The sequence below is a fragment of the Protopterus annectens genome, chromosome 2.part0, assembly GCF_019279795.1.
Source record: "Protopterus annectens isolate FY-2018-M chromosome 2.part0, PAN1.0, whole genome shotgun sequence".
Classification (NCBI taxonomy): domain Eukaryota; kingdom Metazoa; phylum Chordata; order Ceratodontiformes; family Protopteridae; genus Protopterus; species Protopterus annectens.
Genome location: NC_056728.1, coordinates 1,752,902,962 through 1,752,928,524, shown reverse-complemented (window position 1 = coordinate 1,752,928,524; position 25,563 = coordinate 1,752,902,962). Strand labels below are relative to the sequence as shown.

At 42.3% G+C, this 25,563-nt stretch overlaps 1 protein-coding gene across 1 annotated transcript in view; it reads right to left on the bottom strand.

The window, feature by feature from the left end:
- Positions 1–46: 46 nt before the first annotated feature.
- The window catches only part of UTP3 (UTP3 small subunit processome component), a 656,101-nt gene continuing 630,584 nt past the window's right edge, over positions 47–25,563 (bottom strand). The window contains exon 15 of the mRNA XM_044060443.1: positions 47–373. Within this exon, the coding sequence (XP_043916378.1) occupies positions 284–373 (90 nt within the window). The 3' untranslated portion in view covers positions 47–283. The remainder of the gene's footprint in view (positions 374–25,563) is intronic.

Genomic DNA, 25,563 nt, shown 5'->3' with positions numbered 1-25,563 from the left:
AATGTTACTGTCACATATCAGAAAGAGACACTTGAAACACCTAAACTGAACTGATTCTCTAAAAAATTTCCGATTTTATTCTGGAAGGAACATGAGGAAAATTAAGAGAGATTTCTTTCAACAGATGTGGAGCTGAAGTATTACATGCCGTAACAGGAACATAACCAAAAAAGGACAGATTGGAGGGAGGCAGTTTTATTCTACTAACAGTACATGTGGCTTTGTTGAAAAAAAAATGAAAAAAAATACTGAGCAGAAACTGAGAAAGTAATGCCAACAAGCATTACTTAAGTTTGGTGCTTTTCTTGACTCCAATACGAATACCAGACAGCTCTCCAGTATATCTGTGCTCTTCTGTACGCACTTCACGCACCTAAAAATAAAATTAAGTAACATCATTATGATGAAGTGAGTATAACAAGGCAGTACATTTATTTATTGACTAGGTACTCAAACTAATCAAATGTGAACTTTTTCAGTCATGACTTGGCTTAAAGTGCACAGAACACAAAATACAGAAATCAGTAACACAATCAATTGACAGATAAATGAGGTTTTTTAATAATTTAGATAAATGAACACGCTACACAATCAGAGAAAAATACAATGCACAAATAATGTTATTAACAAACAGAAAAGTAGCAGCACTGCAGTAATGTTAAGCAGTTACAAATGCATTAAAAGAGAGAGCTAATAGTTGAAGAGAGTGCAGACATGTCCCTTAAATGGATGCTGATATGAAGCAGTACTGTCATACAGAATGGCATTAATAAGGTTGAGGTTAACAGCAAGAAAAGACTAAACTTGCTTTGCAGTACATGAAGAGCTTAAAGCTTCCAAGGGATAAGTTAGCTTTTAGGAAGGAGTAATATTTAATAAGGCCAAGAAATGTTTTAACAGTTCCACGTCTGATGGACCCAGTCTATTTAATTTTTACCATGCATTTAGCTGTTTGTTCTGTGAGAGCACATGTGAAGAAGTCTTCTGACATTCATGTGAGGATCCAATAATACCACCAGATATCCGAGATATCAGATAGCTGAAAATCTTTAATAGCCCAGTTGAATGGAAAATATTTAAATCTTCCATAATGTCACACACCAGTGCCTTAGTGTGGAGAGATTAACATTAAAGTAACAATTTTTACATCACTCTACTATCCTGGTAAAGCATGTAGAAACAACGATAAATATACAAGACAGTCCAGCACTCAGAAGAAAAAGATTAGCAACACGCAGTACTACTCACAAGCCAGGCAGTTTGGGGGCATGTTTCTGATAAAGAGTGAAAGAAAACGGGAAAGAGCAATTAACAGCAGCTGTGCAAACACTCCCCATTACTCTCTCATCTTTGAGGTGGTACTATGCAGTGGGATGTCTGCCAGCTTCTTTAGGCATGGATCCTGTAATAACCTAATTTTCTTTATCTTAAGCTGCTACGCTTTTCCTTTTAATGTTTGAACAGCCTCTCACTGATAGAAAGGCAACATCCAGCACAAGGAAACCCAGTTCTAGATCCCAAACGGAAAGGGAAATCCTGTTTGAAGTAAAGAAATGAGGGCAGAGACTGTAAACTTGAAATACTCACAAAAGGAATCTGCCATACACAGATGAGATGACCACCCACTAACATAAAGGGGTGTGGGCAGGTGAACATTAAAACCACAGATGACCTAGAAAAACATCAACTAATACGTTGAGTATTCACATGTCTGTTGTGCCTTATATCAATGCCATCCCAACATCAACAACCTCCCACTCAAGTCGACTTCCGGGTATAATCTCAAATCACAAAAGAAATCAAAATCCAGAAAAGTGATATCAAGGAAGTCAGAAGAGCAACTGCCTAAACATTTTAAGTTCCAAAATTAGTTTCAACTCTTTAGTGCAAATCAAAGTTATGAGTTATAAGTTATGAGTTATTAAAACTAAGTACCACATAACAAATGGCTATTGCGCTAATGCCTGCTATGGATAAGTGCCCCGATAAAAGCACAAGAAGCAGTCATCTCTCTCGCAGAATGACCATTGAAAGAATCTGCTTAATGGCTAGTTAATAGACTGGTAAAAAAAAATCAGAGAAGCAGGCACCCATTTGGATAAGGCCCATCTGAGAAAAACATTACCCTCCTTGCCTGAAGTAAAACAGGCAAACAATGGCTTAATTTTCACAAATTCATGCATCTCAGAGAGGTAAGACTGTATCTGTTGGCAATATGGGGGATAAGCTCCCCACCTCCATTGAAACAATGAGAAAAAAAATTGACCGGTTAAGCAACAGATCAATCACCTTTGTTGAAAATGAAGCTTACTTAAAGATAAACCAAGACTTTAAAGAAAACAATCAGGGTTCATAACTAATCAGGTACTGAGGTTGCATAATGAATCTGGTACATGTAATGGCCACCAGGGATAAAACCATTGAAAAGGCGAACGTCAAATCAGCCATGCCAGCAAGACTGAAAAGTGGTTACAGGAGGATGCCAACTACAAAATTCAAGACCCAAAGAAAACAGGGATTCTTCATAAATATCAATAGCAGGAGGACATTCTTTAGGAACTGCTTAATCAGCCTACAATGACGGAGTCATGTCCACCACAAAGTCATGATGCAGTGGGAGGCAAACACACACACCATAAGCATGGATTACAGGAATGCAGATAAAACTGATGTATAAAGTTTGACAAACATTAAATGGGAAGAAATGGGACATTCTCATGAAAAAAATAAGTAGCACTTCCATTTGGCATTCTACACATGATACTTTAAAGGCTTCTAGACTACCTTTGTAATCATGGATATTTTCGTCAAAAGTTCGGCATGATCATAAGATCTAATTCAGAAACCAATTTCTCAGAAAGTACTCATCCTGACACAGGACAACAATACCCCCCAGCCCAATTCAGAACCATCTCCAGAGGGGGGTTCAGAGCGAAGAACTTGCTGGATTTCGCGTTGAAAGGAGATGTGAATAGATCACAGCAAGGCTGACCCCACTTTTGAAAGATCTGTTCCGCCACTGAAGGATTCAGAGACCACTCGTAAGGCATCAGGATAGATCTGCTGAACCTGTCTGGTAGAATGTTGGACCATCCCGGAATGTGCATTGCCACCAGAAAACAGCCGATGGAGATAGCCCATTCCCACACTCTCATGGCTTCATGACAAAGGGGGTAAGATCTGGTTCCCCCCTGTTTGTTGATGTACCAGACCACTGAAATGTTGTCTGTCTGGATAGCAAACGTCCCTACGGCACGAAGAGCCTGCAACGTGAGAAGCACCTCCCTCATCTCCAGGACACTGATATGCAAACTGGTCTCAGATGGGGACCACATGCCTTGGACTGAACTTCTCGAGCAGTGCCCCCCCCCAGCTGGGAGGCATCCATAGTCACTGTGGCCTTGGGGAATGACAGGAGAAAAGGACGTCCCCGGAATAGGTCTGGGGAATGAATCCACCAACGGAGAGAGTCCCTGCATACACAGGAGATTCGAATAGGAGGAGATAATGGCAGATCTAGCAAGGACCATTGAACTGCCAGAGTCCACTGAAGAATCCACATGTGAAAGCACTAAGGGTAGCAGACTGATAGTGGCCGACACAGACCACAACGTCCACAGCACTTCTGTTGTTGGAGATTTATCTTGCAGGACACAAAGAACATGCTGCTTCAGGCTGTGTATTCTGTCTAGAGTAAGGAAAACTTTTGTTTGGAGAGTGTCTAATCGAGCCCCAAATGAAGTCTAAGGTCTGGACTGGGATCTGCAATGACTTGCTAAGATTGATGGTGATGCCCAACCTCTGTGCTAGGAGAAAAAAGTAATCCCTGGCTTGGCAAAGCTGATGCATGAAAGGGCCAATGAGGAACAAATTGTCCCGGTAAGGGAAACATATACCCTGCAGCCTCAGGTGAGCCGCTACTACTGCCATCACCTTGGTGAACACCCTGGTGGTTGTGGTGAGACCAAAGGGAAGGGGTTTTGAACTGATGATTGGTTCCTATTCCAGAAGTGGAGGAGCCTCCAAGAGTGCCTGTCCATCTTTATATAATAGTATGCATCTTGGAGGTCAATCGAGCACATCCAGTCGTTCGCCTGCAGAAAGGGCAGAATGAACTGAAGAGTGACCATCTGGAATTTCGCCTTGGCAACCGACAGGTTCAAGGTGGATAGATCCAAAATGGGTGTTAGGTCCCCTGCTTTCTTTGGCAATACAAAGAACCTGGAATAAATGCCTGATCTGGAGTGATCGAGGGGGAAAGGTTTGATGACTCATTTTATTACCAGCTTTTCTATTTCTAGTGCTGAATCCTCCCCTTCCGCGGGTGAGACGTCCAGGAGGTGTTTTGGTTGAAGGGGTGGTTTGAGGAATGGGATTGAATAGGCTCTGGATATGATCTGCAACACCCAATGGTCTGCTGTTATGGACTCCCATTCCGTTCGGTGTAGCGATAACTGGCCCCTGACTGCCTCCAGAGAAGAGCAGTCGGTCAGCCCTTAAGGGCTGCTGTGTGGATCAGTCCGAGAATGGTTCTCAAGACCCGTAATTTCTCGGACCTCTTTTGCCTTTAGGACAGCGTCTATCATAACCCCCTCTGCCTCTAGGGGATGGTGAGTCCTGAGTGTCCCAAGAAAATGCCTGAGACTTTCCGAACCACATCATCTTAACCCCTTGCTGATTCCTAGAAAAGGATCTTTGGGGGAGGGGGAAAGTGGATCCTGACGGTAGACAATGTATTCCCGTCTTTCTCACTCTGGACCAAAGTCTTGCATACCAACTTTCCAAACAGGGAGGAACCATCATACAGGGCATTGGTGAATGACACCTTAAAGGGTTCCGAAAACTGACATAGCCTGAGCCAGGTGTATCTCCTGATGGCAATGCCTGTACCGGCTGCCCTAGCAGCTCCCTTGGGAGAGGAGATGCATGGAGGTGTTTAGTGGCTGACTTCACAGTGACCATAAGAGCGAAAAACATCTTCTGGTCTCCCGCCGACATGGACTCAGGGGTTGACTCAGCATTCTCCTTGACTAGGTCTCGCTGCAGCCGAATCACATGTGCCATGTAATTCAGCGCTCTTACTGAGAAGGTGGCTGAAGTGTAGACCCACTTCCTGAATTGATCCCTTGCCCTTGACTCTCAGTCAGGAGGATGGACCGAAGAGTTCTCCTGAGCGAGCTCTTTCTTAGTGGCAGCTGCCACCACCATAGCATCAATCAGGGATCCTTTGTTCCAATACTTCCTGTTCGAAGGGGGGGGGCTAAGGACTTTGTCCAGGCACTTTGGGACGGGCTCTACTGTGTCTGGTTCCTTCCATACCCGAGATGCTATAAGATCCACTAAGGGATCAGCAGGATGGGACACCCAAGAAGTAGACGGGCCTGTGCCAAATGCCTCAAGGAACACCGATTCGTCGGAGGTTGGTTTTTGGGCAGACCACCCCCCCCCCTTTGGTGGAGGAGTTCCACGATGTCTCCAAAGGAGACATCCTCAGGGGGTGATTGGGTGGAACCTTCCCTTCTTCCAAATCAATGTCGTTGGTGGGTGACTCCGGTGGGGAGTCTAAGTGCCTCCTCTTACACGTGCGTTTGCAAGGAACCTCCTCAGTGGGAATCTCTGGGGAGGACTCGGCAACGTCCTGCTGCTCCCAAGTGGGGGGCTTCCTGAGGCAAAACGGCGGCAGGCTGTCCCTGAGATGGCAGGATGGCCGGGACTGTACCCAAAACAGAGGGAGTTGAGTCTGAGGACAAGATGGTCAAGGGCCTCAACAAAATCGAGAGAACCCTCTCCACCACATCAAAGGCTGAAGTTGAATGGACTTCCTTGTGAAAGGCCTGTAGGAGCTGCCCCCTTCTGACCTGACAGGGGAGTCAGAGCCGAGACTTCAGGTGCCAAGATACCAAGGGGGAGACTGTGCTCCGACACACTTGGAGCAAATAACAAACCCTCTTATCTGACACCAAGGCTAAGGCTCCGAGAACTCGTCGGATCAGACAGGCTCAAGGCAACAGCTGGCATCGAGGTACAAGATCAAGAGGCTCCGAAACCAAAGGCCTGATCAGAGAAGGAATAATCGGGGTAAAGAAGGACTGCGAGCTCCCCACTCCTGAGGAAGAGGGAGTAGGCAAGACTCCCATCTGGATTTGGGTGCAGATGAACTTTCGCATCATCCTATCCATCTCCGCTTCACTGAGACTTCAGGTGGAGTGGGAGGAGGCGGCTACCAACAACGGTCTGAAGTGATGGTGAGGGGAAGTTTACAAGGGAGACCGGATCCGGGACTCCTCTGGCTTGGGGGAAAACCTGGGAGAATGGAGCCGAGGAGATCCTGGCCTGGTAATTGGCCACAATTTAGTCGGTGGCCCTGTCGAGGCCGAGCAGTCAGGAGACCACTTCCTCAGCCTGTCTTTTTGACTTCTCTTCCCCGGTCTTCTTGGTGGGAGTTTGAGTCCCAGAAACCCGGGAAGAGGTAGAAGCTGAAGCTGAACCAGGAGCCGGGGGCACAGGGGCTACTGTCCCCACAGAGGGAAGGCGGCCCTCCAGAATGAGCCTATCCCTCCTGTCCTTCAGTGCCCTGGGGTTAAACCCGGCACAGACAGAACAGGAGGTTTGTAGATGGGCCGCCCCCAGACAAACCACGCACAGAGTGTGGCCATCGGCTGGGGAGAGCTTATGGCCACACACTGTACACTTTCTGAAACCTGGCTTAGGGGGTCTCTGCCATAATCCCAAGACAGGACCAGAAACACTCAACACACAAACACATGCTCTACAGGAAAGATAAGAAAGAGATTTTTTTTTGTAATTGACGCCTGCACAAAGGGGAGGTACAGATAGAAAAATCAGAGAGAGAGATTAATTAGAGAAATTAGCCCAAAAAACACACACTTTCCCAAAACATTCACTAGGAGTTCAGACCATGATGCTTACTTTTCACAGGCAAACAAGATCTGAAGGGTGGAAGGAGACTGGGGCATTAAGGGTAAGAGGAGGAGCTTGGAGCTCAGATCAGATGCTGGTTATGTGGCCGAATCACATCCGATACAAATCTGTAACCCACAGGTTGAAGATCAAATGAAGTCAACTACTTCAGATCAAGTTTTTTTCTGGTATTACCATGAGTCAAACTGAATGAGAATTGACCTTTTTTCCCTGAAAGCTAGTAGGAAGAAAAGGGACAGGGGGAAGGAGATGGGAGAAGGCATACCAGAACATTCTCATTGAAGTCCAGAAAGAGCACATCCACAGCTCAATCCCCTACCTTCTTGATGGGAAAAGAACTTGGAAAGGAGTGTGTGCTGAAAGTCAGGAGGAGATAAGCTTCTAGTAGGCCTCAACCTAGAAAAGCATCTGAACTCTGCTGTTTAAAAGCCAGAATTCTTGAAAGAGGTCTTCTGCTATCCACACTGATGCTTGAGTGCCCTGGAATGTGTAATGCTAACAAGAAAATATCCCTGTCTCAGCTCATAGCCCACTCCCAAACTCATTCTGAATCCAGCAAAAGGTGTGGGAGAGTGCACCCTTCTCCTGCTTGCTTAGATACCATAACACTTCCTGTCTGCCAACTGCTAGCCGTAGCCAAGACTGCATATGATTTCCAGAACCTGTATTACCCAGGGATACCACCCTTAAATTCCAGAATGCCTCACCCTGTCATAAAGGAATGTGTTGAACCCAGCAGAACAAATGGGAAATCATTCTGCAGGTTGGTGAAGCAGGGTTCCTGTAGTTCGATCAACAGTACCTTTCCTTGAGTGCTGTATGACTGACGAAAGAAGAGCAAAACAAGTTTTGTTAACAGTAGAGTTTAACATGTGTGGGGGGTGCAGGGGGGGCTTGTCTCCCTGCAAATAAAAAAACAAAACAAAGAAAAAAACTTTGTGGTTCGATAAAACTTATCTCTCCTTTTCCATCGACTGTTCAGCACTCAGTGAAAGTGCTGTTGATTTATCGATATGCACCCAGTGAAGTATATCCATCAGTCCAGAGAGAGATGCCAATTCGATATGCACCCACTGAAGTATATCCATCAGTCCAGAGAGAGATGCCAATGACTTTACACTAGAAGCAGATATAACAGTCATTGAAGACTATATTCGATGATTAAGCACAGCCCAATATGCCATCCTCGCATGAAGGTACATCAGGAGGCTGGTGTAAACCAAAGCGGCATCAAGCCATCAAGGGCAAAAGTGTACAAATTGTGATCCATTCCTGTGTTGCTATCCAACAGACCAGAATCTCATCAGCCCACTCTGGGGGGAAAGGGAAGAACCTACTCCCAAAAAGAAATTCTTTGTTCTGAGCCAGACAGGAATTATGACAGACACATTCATTCAATACTGCAAATCAGGTTAACCCCCAAGATAAACACATCAAAACAGAGTCCTGAAACAGGACCACAAACAATCAGATATAGGTGTTTAAGGAAATATTAGGAAGCCTTTATGTTGTAACTTCCTCACTACAATCTTGGTGAAGAACATGGGAGCAGTTACTGCAAGGCAAAAAGGAATTACTCTGAAAAGGAAATGCAAAGTCCCCATGGGAGAAACCATGAACCATCTGTGAGTTTCCCTCACACACTTTATGCTGAACAAGCAAGTGCCATGTCCAAAGAGAGACTTCACCATCATTTAAGTGCTTTTAACACAAACCATTAGAGACAAAACAGCTTTAATGCACAAAGTACAAAAGAATAAAAATAAAACAAGACCATTTGGCGACCTTAAAGCAATAAAGATCTCAGTGCTAAATAGTGATTACAAGGAACCCACAAATTGGAATGTGTTTGGTGAAATCAGTGAAGTATACATTTGAACTTTCTGACTGCTGCTGCTAGGAAGGTGTGTAAAATCCATTTACTTTACCTTATTAAAAGCTTAGGCTTCCACAGCAGCCTTGATACGGCTATGGTAAGGGCATAGGTCTTGCAGCTCTTTATGAAGGACAGACTACGGCTGGATCATCTTTGAAAGTTCTGGTAAGGGCATAGGCTTCAAAGCTAATATGAATAGATTATAACTGGGCCAACAACTCTTCTAAAATAAATCTGTACACACCAAGGTGGCCTGGTGGGGTTGGACCAACTAATCCAAAGCCTATCCTGGGATAAAGTTCTTCATACCAGGGAAAAATGTAGACAGGAGGCCTCAAAACAGTTCAGATACACTAAGGCTTTACTCTAGATGATCCAGTCCAAGTGTTTTACATTACATTTAAAAAACAAAACAAGCAAGCAATAATGCCTGACATAGTGGGTGTTACTGGGGAAATAACACCCACCTAGAGGTGCAGTGAGATCTGACACTGCAGTCAGAGGGATTTTACTTCCGGAAGAGTGTTATTTCCACAATAACACTCACCCCAGAGGGCGATGTTATGCTTAGACAATGGGCTATCTGTTAAATTGTTTCATATTTGCTTTTTTATTAGTATATACTTTTATATTTTTGATTAAAAATTGTTATTCCGCCTAGCACATGCAATTGTTGTTGGAGGAAATTTTTACCTCCAAAATATAAGTTACATAAGAATTTAATGTCAGCAGACAGTCAGAGATATACTGATACACTCACCTAGACATTATAGTCACTTACCCGACTACATACACCTTGCCTGTCTCTGTGATCAAATTAATGAAAAAAATCTTGCAGTGCAAATCACTGCAAACCCTCTCCCCAACATCCCCAATTTGCCTCCTTTATTTTCTGGCAAGTGGTTCTCAGAGAGCAGCTGATCCATAGAACAGACTACATAATTTTAAGAACAGACTGAGCATTTATAACAGGAACAACTGTTCTGGTATATTTGCAGGTTAGAAAGGCATTAATGCCCATGCCTGAATTATTTGTTTGTATGTATATATGTATGACTATTAATTACAGTTAGTCAATAAAAATACACATTACAGTTTTCATAAATCTTATTCCCCGGTCCATAGGTATTTACTAGACTAATGTTTTGACCACTAGGGCCTTTTTAAGCCTAGCTATGCATTCCAAATCTCTGACAAATTCTGATACCCTTGATAAATGCATGCAGGGGCTTGGGAAATTAAACATGCACAAGCAGGGTCCTGAGAAATGAACCATTTACAGGCTGCCTGTGTAAATTAGAGACATCGGTGTCAAACCAGGGATGAATTTCATGTCCCCCATCCAGCTGAACATTAGTCAGGGGGATTCTATGATGGCTCTTTCTTTGCAATTATCTGCAAATTTGGTCAGCCAGAGACCCGTGACATTGGCCTTGACTTCAAAAAAGTAAATGCCATAAAGGAGCGGTCATATGACTGACTCCCTGAGGGACTGTGCTTGTGACTGGCCTTTTTGTAGAGGTGGAATCTCCAATTCTAACTTCATAGGTCCTGTGTGTGAGCCAGGAAGCTATCCACTGGTTGCATAAGGGTTTATACCTAACCTATTCAGTTTATCAATAAATGCCCAAGTGGGGTACTGTGTCAAATGCCTTCACCAGGTCAAGGTCAGTAGTTTTGCCCTTATCCATTGCTTTGGTGCCTGACTCAAGAAGTCCACCAGGTTGAAGAGGCATGACCTACCCTTGATGAAACCAAACTGGGTTGGGTCCAGTGTCTGGAGGTTTCCTATATCATTACTGATCATTTCCATGATCATTCTTTCCATGGCTTTACATACGAGACTAGTGAGATTTATCGGTCTGTAGATGGCCCAACCTTTGTGCAGAGGGATGACTATTGTTCTTCACTCATGAGGCAGGAAGCCTATTTGGAGGCTACAGTTAAATAGCAAAAGACCTGATAGGTCATGCTTCTTACTATTTAGAAGGCATCCTGGGATATTGTCTGGATCCATCACTGCAGTGTCCTTGGTCTTAGAGAGAGCATTGAGAACCTGTTCCCAAGTGATAGTAGGGGAAGTTGGGTCTATATTACGTTATCGAAGTTTTACAACTTCAAACGCCATATGGTCAAACTCATATGCTCGAAGTTGTAAAACTTCGAAAATGTTAGAAAAAAAAAAGAAAACACCTGACAGTTGTAAGCAGGGGGGGGGGCAGCCCCCCTGCACCCCCCTCTTTAAATATACCAACTCCGAGACTGTACCCCAATGCAGTAGAGTGCGGAAAGGGAAGATTTCCCTTTACCACACTGTAGTGCAAACTCAGAGTTGGTATATTTAAAGAGCGGGGGTTGTGGGGCGGGTGCAGCCCCCTATGTGGGGCATGCAGGGGGGCTTGCCCCTCCTGCTTACAACTGTCAGGTAACTTTTTTCTTTTTTTACGTATTCAGAGTTTTACAACTTCGAACATATGGGTTCGACCATGTAGCGTTCAAAGTTGTAAAACTTTGATAACGTAATATAGACCTGGGGAAGTTATAGTTGATATTTCCTAAAGGGAGGTTGAGGAGGGGAGATGGTTAAAATTAGAGCTGTATTTGTCTCCCAGTAGGTTTTCTATATCTTCTGACTAGTATAGGTCACTCTGTTAACAATGAGCTCTGCATACAATTGTGTATTGCCTTTGAGACTGTGGACATAGCTAACAAATGCCTTATGGTGGCCCTTGGTCTGGAAGGCGAATCATCATCAACCCCATTTTTCCCATGTTCTACATGGGGTTGGGGTGTTGTGTCAACTGTCACCATCTCTCTCGATTCAATGCCATACTCCTGCCTTTTTCGACACCAATGCCTGACTGTAGCAGATCTTCTATTGCACAATTTATCCACCTCTCTGCTGTAAGCCCTTATTTCCTCTTGCTTTCTTCCTGTATGTCCCAAATCATCTTCACCACATTGTCTTCTGCTTTTCTGCACATGCCCAAACCACTGTAATCTGTTCTCTGATCTTTCCAGCAAATGGAGTTACTTTGGCTTCTGCTCTTGTGTCATCATTTCTTCATCTGTCCCACAGGGAGCATCCTACCACCCCATCTCAGGCACTTCATTTCCATCACCTCTAGTTTCCTCAACTGCTCTGCCTTTACTGCCTAGGTTTCTGTACCAAACAGTAATACTGGTCACACCACTGTTTGTGAACCTTACTTTTCAGCTTCTTTGGCATTTTTCTATCCTACACTACCCCCTGACACACACTGCCAGTTGCCTGCAGTCCCTCTGATTCTAGCTTTAACCTCTTAATTTGGACTTCCCTTCTCCTCAACAACCCCTTCCAGATACCCGAAGCTGGTAACCTGTTCCACTATCTTTCCTTTTTATCTCTATTCTCAGCTTCTTCTGATTCAGCAATTTGCTGCCATTACCACCGTCTTATTTGCACTCAGTTTCATTCCATGTGCCTTCAGTTTTGCATTCCATTCTCTTATCCTTTTCTGAAGTTCTTGCTCAGTATCTGCCTGTAATGCTACATCATCTGCATACAGCAACTTTGTTGATCTGTCCCCTCCAACCTGTTTTGTGATGTAGTCCATTAACAGTATAAACAACAGTGGGCTCAAAGCTGAACCCTGACACACACCCACTCCCACTGAGAACCCTGCGAGGCCGAACACTGTTTGTACTTGAGTCATTGTAGCATTCACTAATTCTACCAATGTTTCTGGGACTTCGAACAAATGCAGAACTGCCCAAATCAGCTTTCTTGGTACCTTGCTATATGCTTTTTCCAAGTCTAGAAATGCCCAGATGGCCTCTTTCCGCATCTCTAGGTTCTTCTCATCTATATATCTCACTGCAAACACTGGGTCGGTTTTGCTGCATCCTGATCTGAATTCCAAACTGCTAGTCTCCCATCTTACTTTCTACTACTCTGTATATCCATTTATGAAACTTCATCTCTAGATCTTTCATGCAGTGTGAGAAGAGCTTGATACCTCTTTACCGCCCACAGTTATGGATGTCCCCTTTGTTCTTGTACACTGGCACAAGTATGCTTATTCTCTGTTTATATAGGATACGTCTTTCTCTCCACACTGCTATTAGGCCAAATTTACCTCAAATTTGTCTTTGGTAGACTATTTGTCCTACGAGTTGTTTGCTTAGTTTAACTAGAGTACGTTTATCCTGCTGGGTTGATAGACCTAATTTTTGCCATGATTTTCTTCCTTTTGTTATACATCTTACTGATGTGATTCCACAAGTGTGGCTTGTTTTTTGAGTTAGTGCTGTACTTATTCCTTGTGGGTACAGTTGCATCTATGCAGCTATTAGCATGCCAGTATGGGGTTTCTGTTAACAGTTCTGTATAGGCAGCATTGTTCTTAGGGTTTATGGGGGCTTAAAATTTTGCCAGGTTATCACTTTATAGTAGGAAGTTAGCCTTAGAGTAGTTCCTAAACATTACAGCGTTAGTTGGGTTTAGAGTTTTTATTTTTACTTCAAAGGAGACCGGTTTGTGGCATGACCTTATCAGAGAGGAAATTACACTAGGAGATGTGCAGCACTCTCCCATACTAGTGAGGACCAGTTAACCAGTTATAGTATGTTTGCGCCCCCTGACTGGCATAATGACAATTTGGTTCAGGGAGTCTGTATTTGCAAAATCAGGAATCTCTCTGTCTGCATATTTGGTGGTGTATACGATTCCCAGTTAACAGTGGGATAATTAAAGTCACCCATGAATATGTTACTGGGTTAGATGATGAGTGTTTCCAGTAAGCTGAAACATGTGTTATGGGTTTTCTGAGTCAACTTGTTCAGATAATGCATGTTAATGAAAAGCCTTTTCAGATCTGAATTCTTAAAAAAAGAATTTGAAAAATGTTCTCTCACTCTCTCTCGCTTTTTCTCCCTCTCACACACTATACATTTTTCTCAATATATATGAGGCTTTTTAAACCGTGCTAGTGAGGTTTAAATAAAATGGCAAGTCCTTTGAACTTCTACTGCAGGTATTTTTGCTAGTTGAGTTTTTTTATTTTAATTTATCCTTTTAAATTATTTTAGTCTTGCTAAAAGCAAAACTGCATTTAGAGTGGGTGAAAAATGGGGATTGTTTGCTTTCTTCTGTACGAGCTTTATGACTGTGAAGTGGTGGATTTGTTTTTTGTTTGTTAATGGGCTTTTTCTGTAAATTAACACCAAGTTGGAGAACAATTGTTTTGCAATCAGGGTAACATTGTATGGTTTTGCTCATTGTCCAAGGTGAAGTAAAGTGTTCAAATGACTACTAAGTAGCTGCTTCCTAAAGTATTCAAAAATGTAACTCATTTTTGTTTCTGATGTTGCTTGTTTTTCTCTCTCTTTTGCTACTGAACAGGACTGCAGTCTATCAATGAGGTAAGCCAAGGTGGACAAACACAGAAAATATTAAATTTATTTGAAACATCATGGAGAAAGTACAGTTGTGTAAGATCTTACCATAAAGGTAGATGTCCTTCTCTTCACTGTTGCAGTATTCATTACAATAGGGATCCCCTTGCCAAGGGCGGCACGATGTCTGCCCAGTATAGCAAAGGCTTTAGGTTGCTTTAAGGTATGCTGTATGTCACATGTATGCTCCTCACGTAGCATAGAGCAGAAAGGTGACATACAGACGTACCATCCTCAGAACCGACAGCCCCAGTAAGAACGCCAATCCAAGATGAAGAGAGGTAACCAATACATCCAGAAGAGAAAAAGACCAGGGGAGGAGGAGGGAGGGAATGAATACTGCAACAGTGAAGTCGAAGGACATCTACCGCTATGGTAAGATCTTACACAACTGTACTATGTCCTTCTACTTCACTGTTGCAGTATTTACCTTTATTTTTTATTATTATATTTATTTATGTAGTATAGGGAGAGTGCCAAAGCTCAGGAAGAGGGGGAGAAAGAACCAGCACAGCTTTCTAGCAACCCATGAAAGATGGCCCATAGCTCTGGAAATTCCATCCAACTTACAGTGCTTGGTAAACGTATGCACAGAAGTCCAGGTAGCTCCCTCAACAATAGAGTTATTATCCAAACCCTTGAAAAAAAACACCAGAAGAAGCTACAGCTCTAGTAGAATGAGCCTTAACAGAAGAAGGCAGGCTCTTACCATGAAAGGAACAAACAGAAATAACTATAGAAATCCAAGAAGAAATAGTTTGCTTGGACACAGCCAATCCTTAGGACCTAGGATGAAATGAAACAAAGAGCGGATCAGATTTTTGAAAAGTCTTTTCCAAATAAAATCCGAGTTGTCTATGCACATCCAATGTGTGCAGCACTTTCTCATTGGCAGATTGCAGAGAAGGAAAAAAGTGGGCAAATGAATACACTGATTAAGGGACAACTCTCACAATTCACTACCTTGGGCATAAAAGAAGAATTAGTATGAAGGGACACCCTGCGCTTTTTTTTAAATGTTTTTTTATTTTAACATTTGTTTACTGGGAAAGTCTGACTGGGACAGATCCCATTTTCAGTGCAGGCCCTGGGAGAAACGCTTCAGATGCATGTCTTTGGAATGTGGGAGGAAACTGGGGAACCTGGAGGAAATCCACATGAATGCAGGGAGGACATGCAGACTCCAGACGAGAATTGAACCAGAGAACCTCTTGCTGTGAGGTGACCATGCTAACTGCTGCACCACTGCACCACTCTTATGGAAAATTAAGAGAGGAGGACAAGCCATAAGGGCTTGAAGCTCAGACACCCGTCTGGCAGAAGTAAGACCTAACAAAAGTATAGTCTTCCAAGAGCAATATTGTAAGGAAGTCGATGCTGCAGGCTCAAAATGAGCATCGTCAATTTTTCTAAAACAAAATGAAGATCCAAGACAGGAGGAACAGGCTTCCTGGGAAGCCTAATATGAAGGATGCTTTTAAGGAATTGTTTAAATTCAAATCTAGAAGGTAAAGTAGGTGATCAAGAAAGACAAGCACAGATAGCTGACAAGTGGGCCTTAAAAGAAGAATAAGTTAACCCAGCATTAAGCAGTTCACACAGATATAAGAGAAACAAAAGAACATCCACAGAAAGTGGATACAGGTTATGAGAAAGACACCAAACAGAAAACATCTTCCATTTGGATACGTAGGATTTCTTAGTAGTGGACTTCCAGGCCTACTGCGGGAACCTAAGCACATCCTCAGAGAAAAGGAGTCGAGGTGGAATCAAAATCCTACCACCCACAGTGTCAGTTGAAGAATGGACCGGTGGGGATGGATGAGAGATCCCTTGTCTTGTGTAAGTAGGTCCACCCTGTGAGGTAACTTGTGATGCTCACCCTTGGCTAATTGCAGAAGAGGAGGGAACCAATGCTGCCTCAGCCAAAAGGAAGTCACCAATAAGATTTTGGGAGCATCCTGTTGTATTTTGAACAGGACATTTGGAATGAGGGGAAGGGGAAGTAACGGATAAAGAAACATCCCCTTCCAAGTAAAAGGGAGGTTGTCCACCTTTCAAACCAGAGGACCTGGGACTGTGGTGCAAAACAGAGGAAGTTGTCTGTTCAGAGGGGAGGCAAAAAGATCCATTTGAGGAGTACCCAGCTGGTGGACAATGTTCAGAAATACATCCCTGGTGAAGCATCCAGTCAAGGGACTGAGTTATGGACCTGCTCAGAGTCTCTGCCACAATGTTCTGACCTGAGGAAATGTAAACTGCCTGAAGTGTCACTTGATACTGAATAGCAAGTTCCCACACTAAGAGTGCCAACTGGCAAATAAAATAAGACCCCCCCCAATTTGTTGACATCCCACATCACTATGGCATTCTCTGTAAACACCTTGAAAGGTCATGGGGAGAACAGAGGATGAAAGGCTTGAAGAGCCAGCACAGGAGCTCTCATCGCTTTGACGTTGAAAAGGCTTGAAGAGCCAGTACAGGAGCTCTCATCGCTTTGATGTTGATATGGTCTTTCTGTTGATGAGGCAACCAGACACCTTGCACGTTTAGGAAGCAGAATGCTGCTCCCCATCACATATCTGAAGCATCTGTGAACAGCTCCGTAGAGGAAAGAGGTGGTTGAAAAGGGATCCCTGGACTGAAAGTCAAATGCTGAATCCATCACTGAAGTTCCTGTTTGAGACATGGAAGAACAGGCACTAAGAATTCAAGGGGATGAGAACGCTGAAGCTAAACTGACTTTAGAAACCACTGAAGTTTTCTCATGATTGCAAAAAGGAGCACAGGAATGGTGGAAACCATGAACCCAAGCGGTCTTAGAAATTCCCTGGGTGTTACTGAAACCAGAGGAAGAAGGGATTGAAAGAAGGAAATGAGAGTTACAGACTTAGGAGGTGGCAGGGATGCTAGCACAGGAACAGTCTGAATCCTGTACCCCAAAAAAGATCCTGAGAGGGAGTCAGAAAGAACTTTTTGAAATTTATAGTGAATCCCAGGCTTTGCATGAGGGGAATGGAAAAGTGAAGATTATGCAGTAAAAGAGGATGTCTGAAACAGGTCATCCAAGCAGGGAAAGACTTGGATATCCCTTAGCCTGCAAAAAGCAATCCCAGGAGTGAGACATTTGGTGAATACCCCCTTGGGGCAGTAGAAAGACCAAAGAGCAAAGCAGAAAACTGAAAATGCCAGGAAACAACAACTTCCTGAAAAGGGGATGAATAGGGATATGAAGATAAGGGGTTCCTATTACGTTGTCTAATCCTTGAAACTTCGAACCTGAGAACATCAAACTCAGATGTTCCAAATTTCAAGAATTCGAATGTAAAAAAAAATAATAAAATAAAAAAAAACTTAAAACCTACCTAACTGTTGCAAGCAGGGGGGTAAGCCCCCCTGCTCTTTAAATATACCAACTCCGAGATCACAATACAGTGCAGAAAGGGAAGATTTTACTGTAGTGTGATCTTGGAATTGGTAAATTTAAAGAGCAGGGGGTGTAGGGGTGCAGGGGGGCTTGCCCCCCTGCTTGCAAGCCTTTATTCTTTGTTTTTATTTTTTTTTTTTAGCGTTATCAAAGTTCTGGCACTTCGAACATAAGGGTTCGACCTTATGATGTTCGAAGTTTCAGAACTTCGATAACGTAATAGGAACCCAAAGATAAGCATCCTTGATATCCAGGGACACCAGATAAGTCTGAGGAAGCAGTACAGGGAACAAAGTCTGAAGGGACAACACCCAAAAAGAGGAGACCTTCAGAAAGGTGTTGAGATGAGAGAGATCCAGAATAGTTCTCCAAGTGCCCTCTTTCCTGGGCACCAAAAACATTCTGGAGTAGAACCTCTTCCCCCTTTGGGAAACTGGAACTTCCTGAATAGTTCCCAGAGTCAAAAGATCCCAAAGCATCCCTGGAAAGAAGGGCAACTGCTCTTGAGGGGGCTGAGGAATGCCAATAAAAGGGGGAAAATATTTCCAGACCAAGAAATACCCTAAGTGGACAATGGACAGAACCCAGAAGTCCTGTGTAATTTTTAACCAAACAGGAAGAGAAAGGGAAAGATGAAGAGAAAGAGGAATTTAGCTGTGAAGAACAGGATAGTCAGAGAGCACCTGGTTTGTCAGGAAAAGGAGATTCTGTGACACAGAAGTCTGGGTAGCTTTAGCAGGAGTAGACAGTTTCCCACTCTTCTTACTCTTGGGGGGAGGGCGAGACTGCCTATGAACAAAGGCTGGTTTTATAAGGGTAATTTCTCTGAAATTTAGGTATGGGAGAAACAAACAGGTTTAAGCTCTCTTGCAAGGCCATGCCCTTATCGTGAAGAGACAAGCAAATAAGCAGCAGCTTCACCAAGCAAAAGTTTGTTGTCCAGAGGACGATACATCAACTTGGCCTTAATATCATCAGGCAAAGGTTGAACTTGAAGCCAGTAATATCTCCTCACCACAGAATGAAAAGCAGCAGCCCTAGAAGAAGCATCTGCTGCATCACAACTACACTTAATAGAATGACGAGCCACCTGGAAAGAAGTCCCTAACAGGGAAAGAACAGATGTCTTCTCTTCAAAGTCCAGATCATCAGAAATTAGCTGACGGGCCTGAGAAAGAAGAGCCAAAATGTATCTGGACATATTGGTCTGATAACGGGCAGCCCTGCAAGTTAAGGTTGTAGACATATAAGCCTTCTTACCTAGCCTTTCCATAGTTCTGCTATCTTTATCAGAAAGAAGTAACTTAGTAGAAGGCTGCAACTGAGATGGCTTGTCAGATGCCACAGACACCGCAGAAGGGTCAGCAGAAGGACACCTATATAGAAATTTACAGTCTTCAGGCACCATATAAAACCTACCAGGTTTCTTGGGGGCAGGGGGCTGGGAATCAGGAGCCTCAGATGCAGTATAAAAGGCATCCAACATTGCAGTTAAAACAAGAGGAGCAGCAGAAGTTCAAGGATAGTCCATTTGCAGAAGCTTGTAATACCTCTTCTGATCCTCAGAAACCTGGGCACAATCCCATTTAAAGACCTCCATCTATCTGGAGATTGTGTTTCCAAAGGAAAGTTCCTCAAAAGGAGCATCAGGACTTGTAGAATCCACTTCCTCAGACCTACAGTCTGAAGGAGAGGGAATCTGAGATGAGTACAGAATCCTTATCTGTATCCACCACCTCTTCAGCGGAATCCTGTTCCCTGGGTCTTTTGAGGGCAAAAAAACCCCAGAGTGAAACTCTGCCATTCACTCTGTGGGTCCTTAAGAGATGGAGAAACATGCTTAGCCTTTTACTTTTTCTTCAAATGGCCATCTTCCTTATAAGATTAGAAGGCTCAGACACTGGAAGGCATTCAAGAATAGTAGTGAGGACTTCCTCTCTAATCGAAATCTGAAGAACATCCTTAGGCCCCTTGGAAATAATCAGCCATGGTTCCCCTTGAACATCTGAAGCAGACGTCTGCAAGGCCTCCAGGGATGTGCATAAGGTTGGACCCACGTTGGACTCAGTCGCAGCAGACGAATCCAACTGCAGAGGAGGATGATCCTCCGTGCTTTCACTTGCTTTGGGAAGAGACATCTGGCAGATGTGTCCAGAGGAAGAATCAGACCTACATTTCTTGGTCTTCTTGACAGATGGCTGACCCTCGGAACGGGAAGTTCCTTCCATCGTGTTTTTCACTAAAAGCTTAAGATGTTGGTTCTCCCAAGTACAAGGCCAAAGAGGAAAGCCAACTACAGAGAGTCTTAGGAACAAAGGCCTGGCAAGTGGAACATGATACATGGTTGTGGGAAGCACCAAGATAAAATAAGCACTGCTTGTGACCATCTTTATGGGGAATCTGTCTCCCACAGTGGCATTTACCCTTTCTGGATGACATGAAACCCCACAAACAACAATACAAAAAGAAAAAAGATAAGAATACAAAACCCCAATGGGGCACTTATCTGAAACAGCTTGGTGAACTAGCAAATGGAGTGGGTGTTCAGACCAATGATCAACAGATGGTGTTCGGACTGGCAGCAAAGAAGTTCAAAGGAAGGTACATCCAGATGTCACCTTTATGCCCTACACTATGCGAGGAGCATGTGTGTGATGTGCGGCATATCTTAAAGCAACCTAAAAGGCTTTGGTATACTGGCTGGACGTCGGGCTGCCTTTGGCAGGGGATCCCTATTGTAAAGAATACTGCAAAAGAATACTGCAAAAGTGAAATGGAAGGACATCATCACTTCAACTTTACATCAAGTAATGAACAATATGAAACAGATTAAGGAGACAACATCTAATCATTCATTGCTGAATGATAAATTAGTAACCAAAAGAATGAGATTTTTGAATGCAAAAGATGCGACTTCCATTCATAACATGCAGATGCAGGATCTTTCTGGACAAGTATGCACGCTATTGAATAAAACAGATGACCAGCAAAACTGGCCATGCAGAAATAATGTCAGACTAAAGTCTCCTAGAGAGGTTTGAAGGCAACAACTTTTTGGAGTTTATTAGAAAGAAACAAACTATTCTTGGTCACAAAAAAGATACCATTACAGAGATAGCTCAAAGAATTACCCTTAAGGCAAGGGCTATCAATGCTCCCAGGCATTTTATTTTTAAACATTTGTGCGTAAGATTAAGGGTGTTGGCGAACTGCTCTATTTTTGGACTCAGCTGGAGTTTCTCCTTGTATGCCGTCCCAGTATTTAGAGAATATAAGCGACTGTTGATATTTAATGCTTATTAGCTTGTATGTATGGGATAGCATTTTGTTTCCAAAGAAGAGGGATTTGATAATTAATTCAGTTAGACTTGCATCTTGCTCACTTACATTAGTGTTGGCAAATCTTCGTTTTATTAATGAATTAAGTTGTCTTAACATGGGGTCATATCTATTTGGGGTTCTGAAGAGCCCTTTAACATCAGCAACATTTTTAGGATGGTAAAACTGCCATACCGTAGCATTTATAATTAAAGGAAAATTAGACAGGTCTAACATGCTACTGTTAAATCTTTATATTTGGATTTAGGAGAATTGGTTGAAGAACAAGGAGAGTATCTTGTAAACGGATTGATCGCATCAATGCTTGAAAGATGTAATTTTTTTTTTTTTTTAACGCTGGTAGAATTTTTGATTTGTATTCATTATCATTAAGAAAGGGATAGAACTAGGGTTCACATTGATTAAGTGAATATAGTTGCACCAAATTTTGACCCAAATTGGGGTCCACGAATCATTCAATGGATCACAATTTGGATAAAATGGCTTGCGTTTATTATATTACAATAGAGATTAAAGTCAGGAAGGCTCAGTCCACCTTTTTCTTTTGGAAGGACTAACTTTTTATCCAAGATTCTAGTTGATTTAGGGAACAAAATTAATTTTGAGATTGTGGTTTCCATTTTATTGAAGAAGTTTTGAGTATTTTTAAATTAATGGAGTTTAGATGGAATAATATTCTAGGTAGAATGTTCATTTTTACAATGGCGGATTTCGACAGTAAGGATAGGTTAACATTTTCCATCTAGATGACTCATTGTTTATTTGTTCCCAGACTTTACTAATGTTTGCTTTCATTAAATCCTGGTCTGAGTGCATAAAGTTTATTCCTAGATATTTGACTGAATTTTTGACAGGAATGTCAGATAGGGGGAAGTAGGATTCTAGATGTTTACGGGAATTTAGAGGAAAAATAGATGATTTTGTGGGATCTAGTTTATAATTAGCAGCATTGGAAAACAGGGTTATTGAATTCCTAATTTTGTGAAGATCGCTATTTGGGAGCTCAAAGTAAATGTTTAAGTCATCTGCAAAAGCTGAAAATTTTATTTCTATGTTGAAAACTCTTGGTATATGGTGATAGGTTTTTTGGTTGATAAATAGTAGGAGAGGTTCAAGATATATATTAAAAAGATATGGTGAGAGGGGGCCATCCCTGTCTAGTTCCATTAGTGATTTTAATAGGGTGGGATAATGTTTTATTGATATATAGGGAGGTAGTAGCATTGCTGTATAGCATTTTTATAATGTTAATCATAAAGTCCGGGAAGTTGAAATATTGCATGGTTAAAAATAAGAAATTTAGGTTCACGTTGTCAAAAGCTTTAGTTACATCCAACGTGAGTGCGTATCTTGGTTGGTTTTCACTCTTTAGAAACATTCTTATTGTGTCCATAGTGAGGGTATTATCGCATAATTGTCTTCATTTCATGAAACCTAGTTGCTCAGGGGAAATAACTGACTCTAGAACTTTTTGCATTCTAGCAGCTAGGATAGACGTCAGAACTTTTTATATCAATATTGAGTAGAGCAATGGGTCTGTAACTGAGAGGGTTAAGGCTTGTCGAAATTAGGTTTCAAGATGAGAATTGTTTTTGAGTTGTTCAAATATTTATCAGTGATCCCCTTATCAATAATGTAGTTATATAGTTTGAGAAGAGGTCTAAATAAGTTGATCATTGAGAGTTTGGAAAAATTCATCTGTAAAGCCATCCGGTCCTGGCGCCTTGTTGGGTTTGAGCTTTTTTATAGTTGTCTTTATTTCACTCAGTGTTACTGGATTTGCTAATAGGTCATGCTGTGCGTGGCTTAATTTAGGGAAAGATATCTTATCGAGGAAGCCATTGCAAATGTCCTTGAGAGTTTGATTTTTGGGGTTGTAGATTGCTCCAAAAATATAGGGCAGCCATGGTGGTGTAGCGGTTAGTGTTGCTGCCTCACAGCAAGAGGTTCTCCGGTTCGATCCTTGGCTGGGTTGCCTTCTGTGCGGAGTCTGCATGTCCTCCCTGTGGTCGCTTGGGTTTCTCCCGGGTGCCCCGGTTTCCTCCCACATCCTAAATGCTGTAGGTGGATTGGACACTCTAAATTGACCCTAAGTGTGAGTGTGTGCATGTGTGCGCCTTCTGTGGAAGGTTGGGCGCCGGGCTGGCAACTCAACACTGTAAAACTCCACTGCCAATCATGAGCAGACAGGTGATCTGCTGTGGCGACCCCTAACCGGGAAAAGCCAAAAGAAGAAGACGACTGCTCCAAAAATATCAGTGAAGGCACTGATGATGTACTGATTTCTGTATAGGGTTTTTCCATTGTACTTTAATTTGGTTATATAGTTTGGACTATCTTTGATGTTTATTAGTTTGGCCAATGTTCTGGAGGGGGGTTTGTGCCATTCCGAATATCTATGGGAGGAGTCTTGGTTCAGCTAAGGATTGGTTTTGGTGGTGGAATGAGTATATTTTCTTTTCAATCTCATGTAATTTTTTCTCGAGGTCTAAAGAGTATTTGTTTTGGAGTTGTACATCAAGCTTTTTGCACTTGTTAGTGAGATCAGTAATATATCTTTGCTCCTTTTTTTTGTAAAAGGATGCTTTTTGAACAAGTATCCCTCTGATAACAGCTTTTGCAGCAGCCCATTGAACATCTACGGAGATAGAGCATGAATGAGATTCTAGCTCAAATTGTTTCAAGTATTGGTTAATTTCTTTAATATCATCTTTTTTAAGAAAGTTAGAGGTTAAGGTCCAAGTGGGACTGCTGCTACGGCCATTAATATATAGAGTTGGGTTAATACTTACAGTTACATTAGAGTGATCAGAGATAGATCTCACCTCAAGGGCAAAGTTTTTAATTTTGTTTGAAAAGACATACAAAATTAAGTCAATTCTAGACCAAACTTTATGAGATGCTGAGAAAAAGGTGAATTTGTTTGCCTCTTTATCATGATCGAATATTAGAAATGTGTCCATTAAGTTAAAAGTATTTATCAGGTGTGAATAGATGCTGTTTGTAAGGGTGGTTGCTTCCTGTTTTTGTTTGAACTGTCATTCATAGGGTCAATAAATGTGTTCCAGTCTCCTCCTATAATAAAGAAGTGGTTAGAATATTGTAATAGATTGTGAACTTCATATATAAATAAATGCTGGTTTGTAAAAGGACTACACATATTAAGAAACCGTATAGGGCAGTTAAATTGGGGGTAAGCACAAGAAAATAAACACCAACATCCACTAGGGTCTGACTTAGTAGTTAAAACTACCCCGGGAAGGATTTTTTTAAATTAAGATGGCAGTACCCTTCAATGAAAGACCAATAATCCACAAAAGAGTTGTATAGGAAGTAAAACTGCCACAATCTCAGTCCAAAAACGTTGCCGTGAATGAATATGAATGAGTTCAAGTCCAGCACTGAATTTATTAACGCTCTTTTATTAACAAACTGCGTTTTCGTCCCAACACATTAGGACTTCATCAGATACCTATTTCTTTCACAAATGCCACATTTGTCTGGAATGGGAATGACAGCAGCATAAATCCAAAAATTGCGTGTTCTGTTTCAGTTTAAATGTGCATGTGCTGCACTAAAGAAGCAAATGCAAAAAAAAAAAAAAAAATGAATTTCAATGAAAGACCATTTCCAGCTGAAATAATGTGACTGATCCAGACTATTTTTCTTTCCTTATCTCATTGTCATTTGTCAGGTGCATCTCTTGTAAGAATAAGATGTTTGATATGTCCTGGTAGATTAGGTGCATAATCAATTTCTTTTTTTTATTTTCCTGGAGACCATTGATATTACAAGAGTTTACTTTAATCATTATGTTTTAAGAATTGGGTGTACCATGTTGTATAAACAGTTTTAAGGAAAGAAAATAATTTGTGTAAACTTGTCATTGTATTAAGCATACTGCTAGTTGATGACCCCTTGATTACAGAATTTAGTATGAATGGAATGGCATCCAAGTAGCCTACTGCAGACCTAGCGCCTAACCACAAAACTCCCTGTTATGTTCTTATTAAGTAAGCAAACAAAATTGTAATACTACTAGCTAGACAATTTTTCATGTAAGGTGCCCACGGTGGTGCATCGGTTAGCATTGACACCTCACAGCAAGAGGTTCTCCGGTTCAATCCTCAGCTGGGGTGCCTTCTATGCGGAGTCTGCATGTCCTCCCCGTGGTCACGTGGGTTTTCTCCGGGTGCTCTGGTTTCCTCCCACATCCCAAAGACATGCTGTAGGTGGATTGGACACTCTAAATTGGCCCTAGGCATGTGTGTGCACCTTCTGTGGAAAGTTGGGTGCCGGGCTGGCAACGCAGCACTGTAAAACTCCACTGCCAATCATGAGCGGACAGGCGATCCACTGTGGTGTCCCCTAACCGGGAAAAGCCGAAAGAGAAGAATAATAGCATTATGAGGTAGCAGGGAGCAATACAAACAAAACCCTATACTCCAAGTGTCGTCAAGCATTGGACAACCAACACCACCGCCGTTCCGTGAACTAATTAGTACCTTTGAATTTAAAATAATACCAAAAGTGCCATATCTCT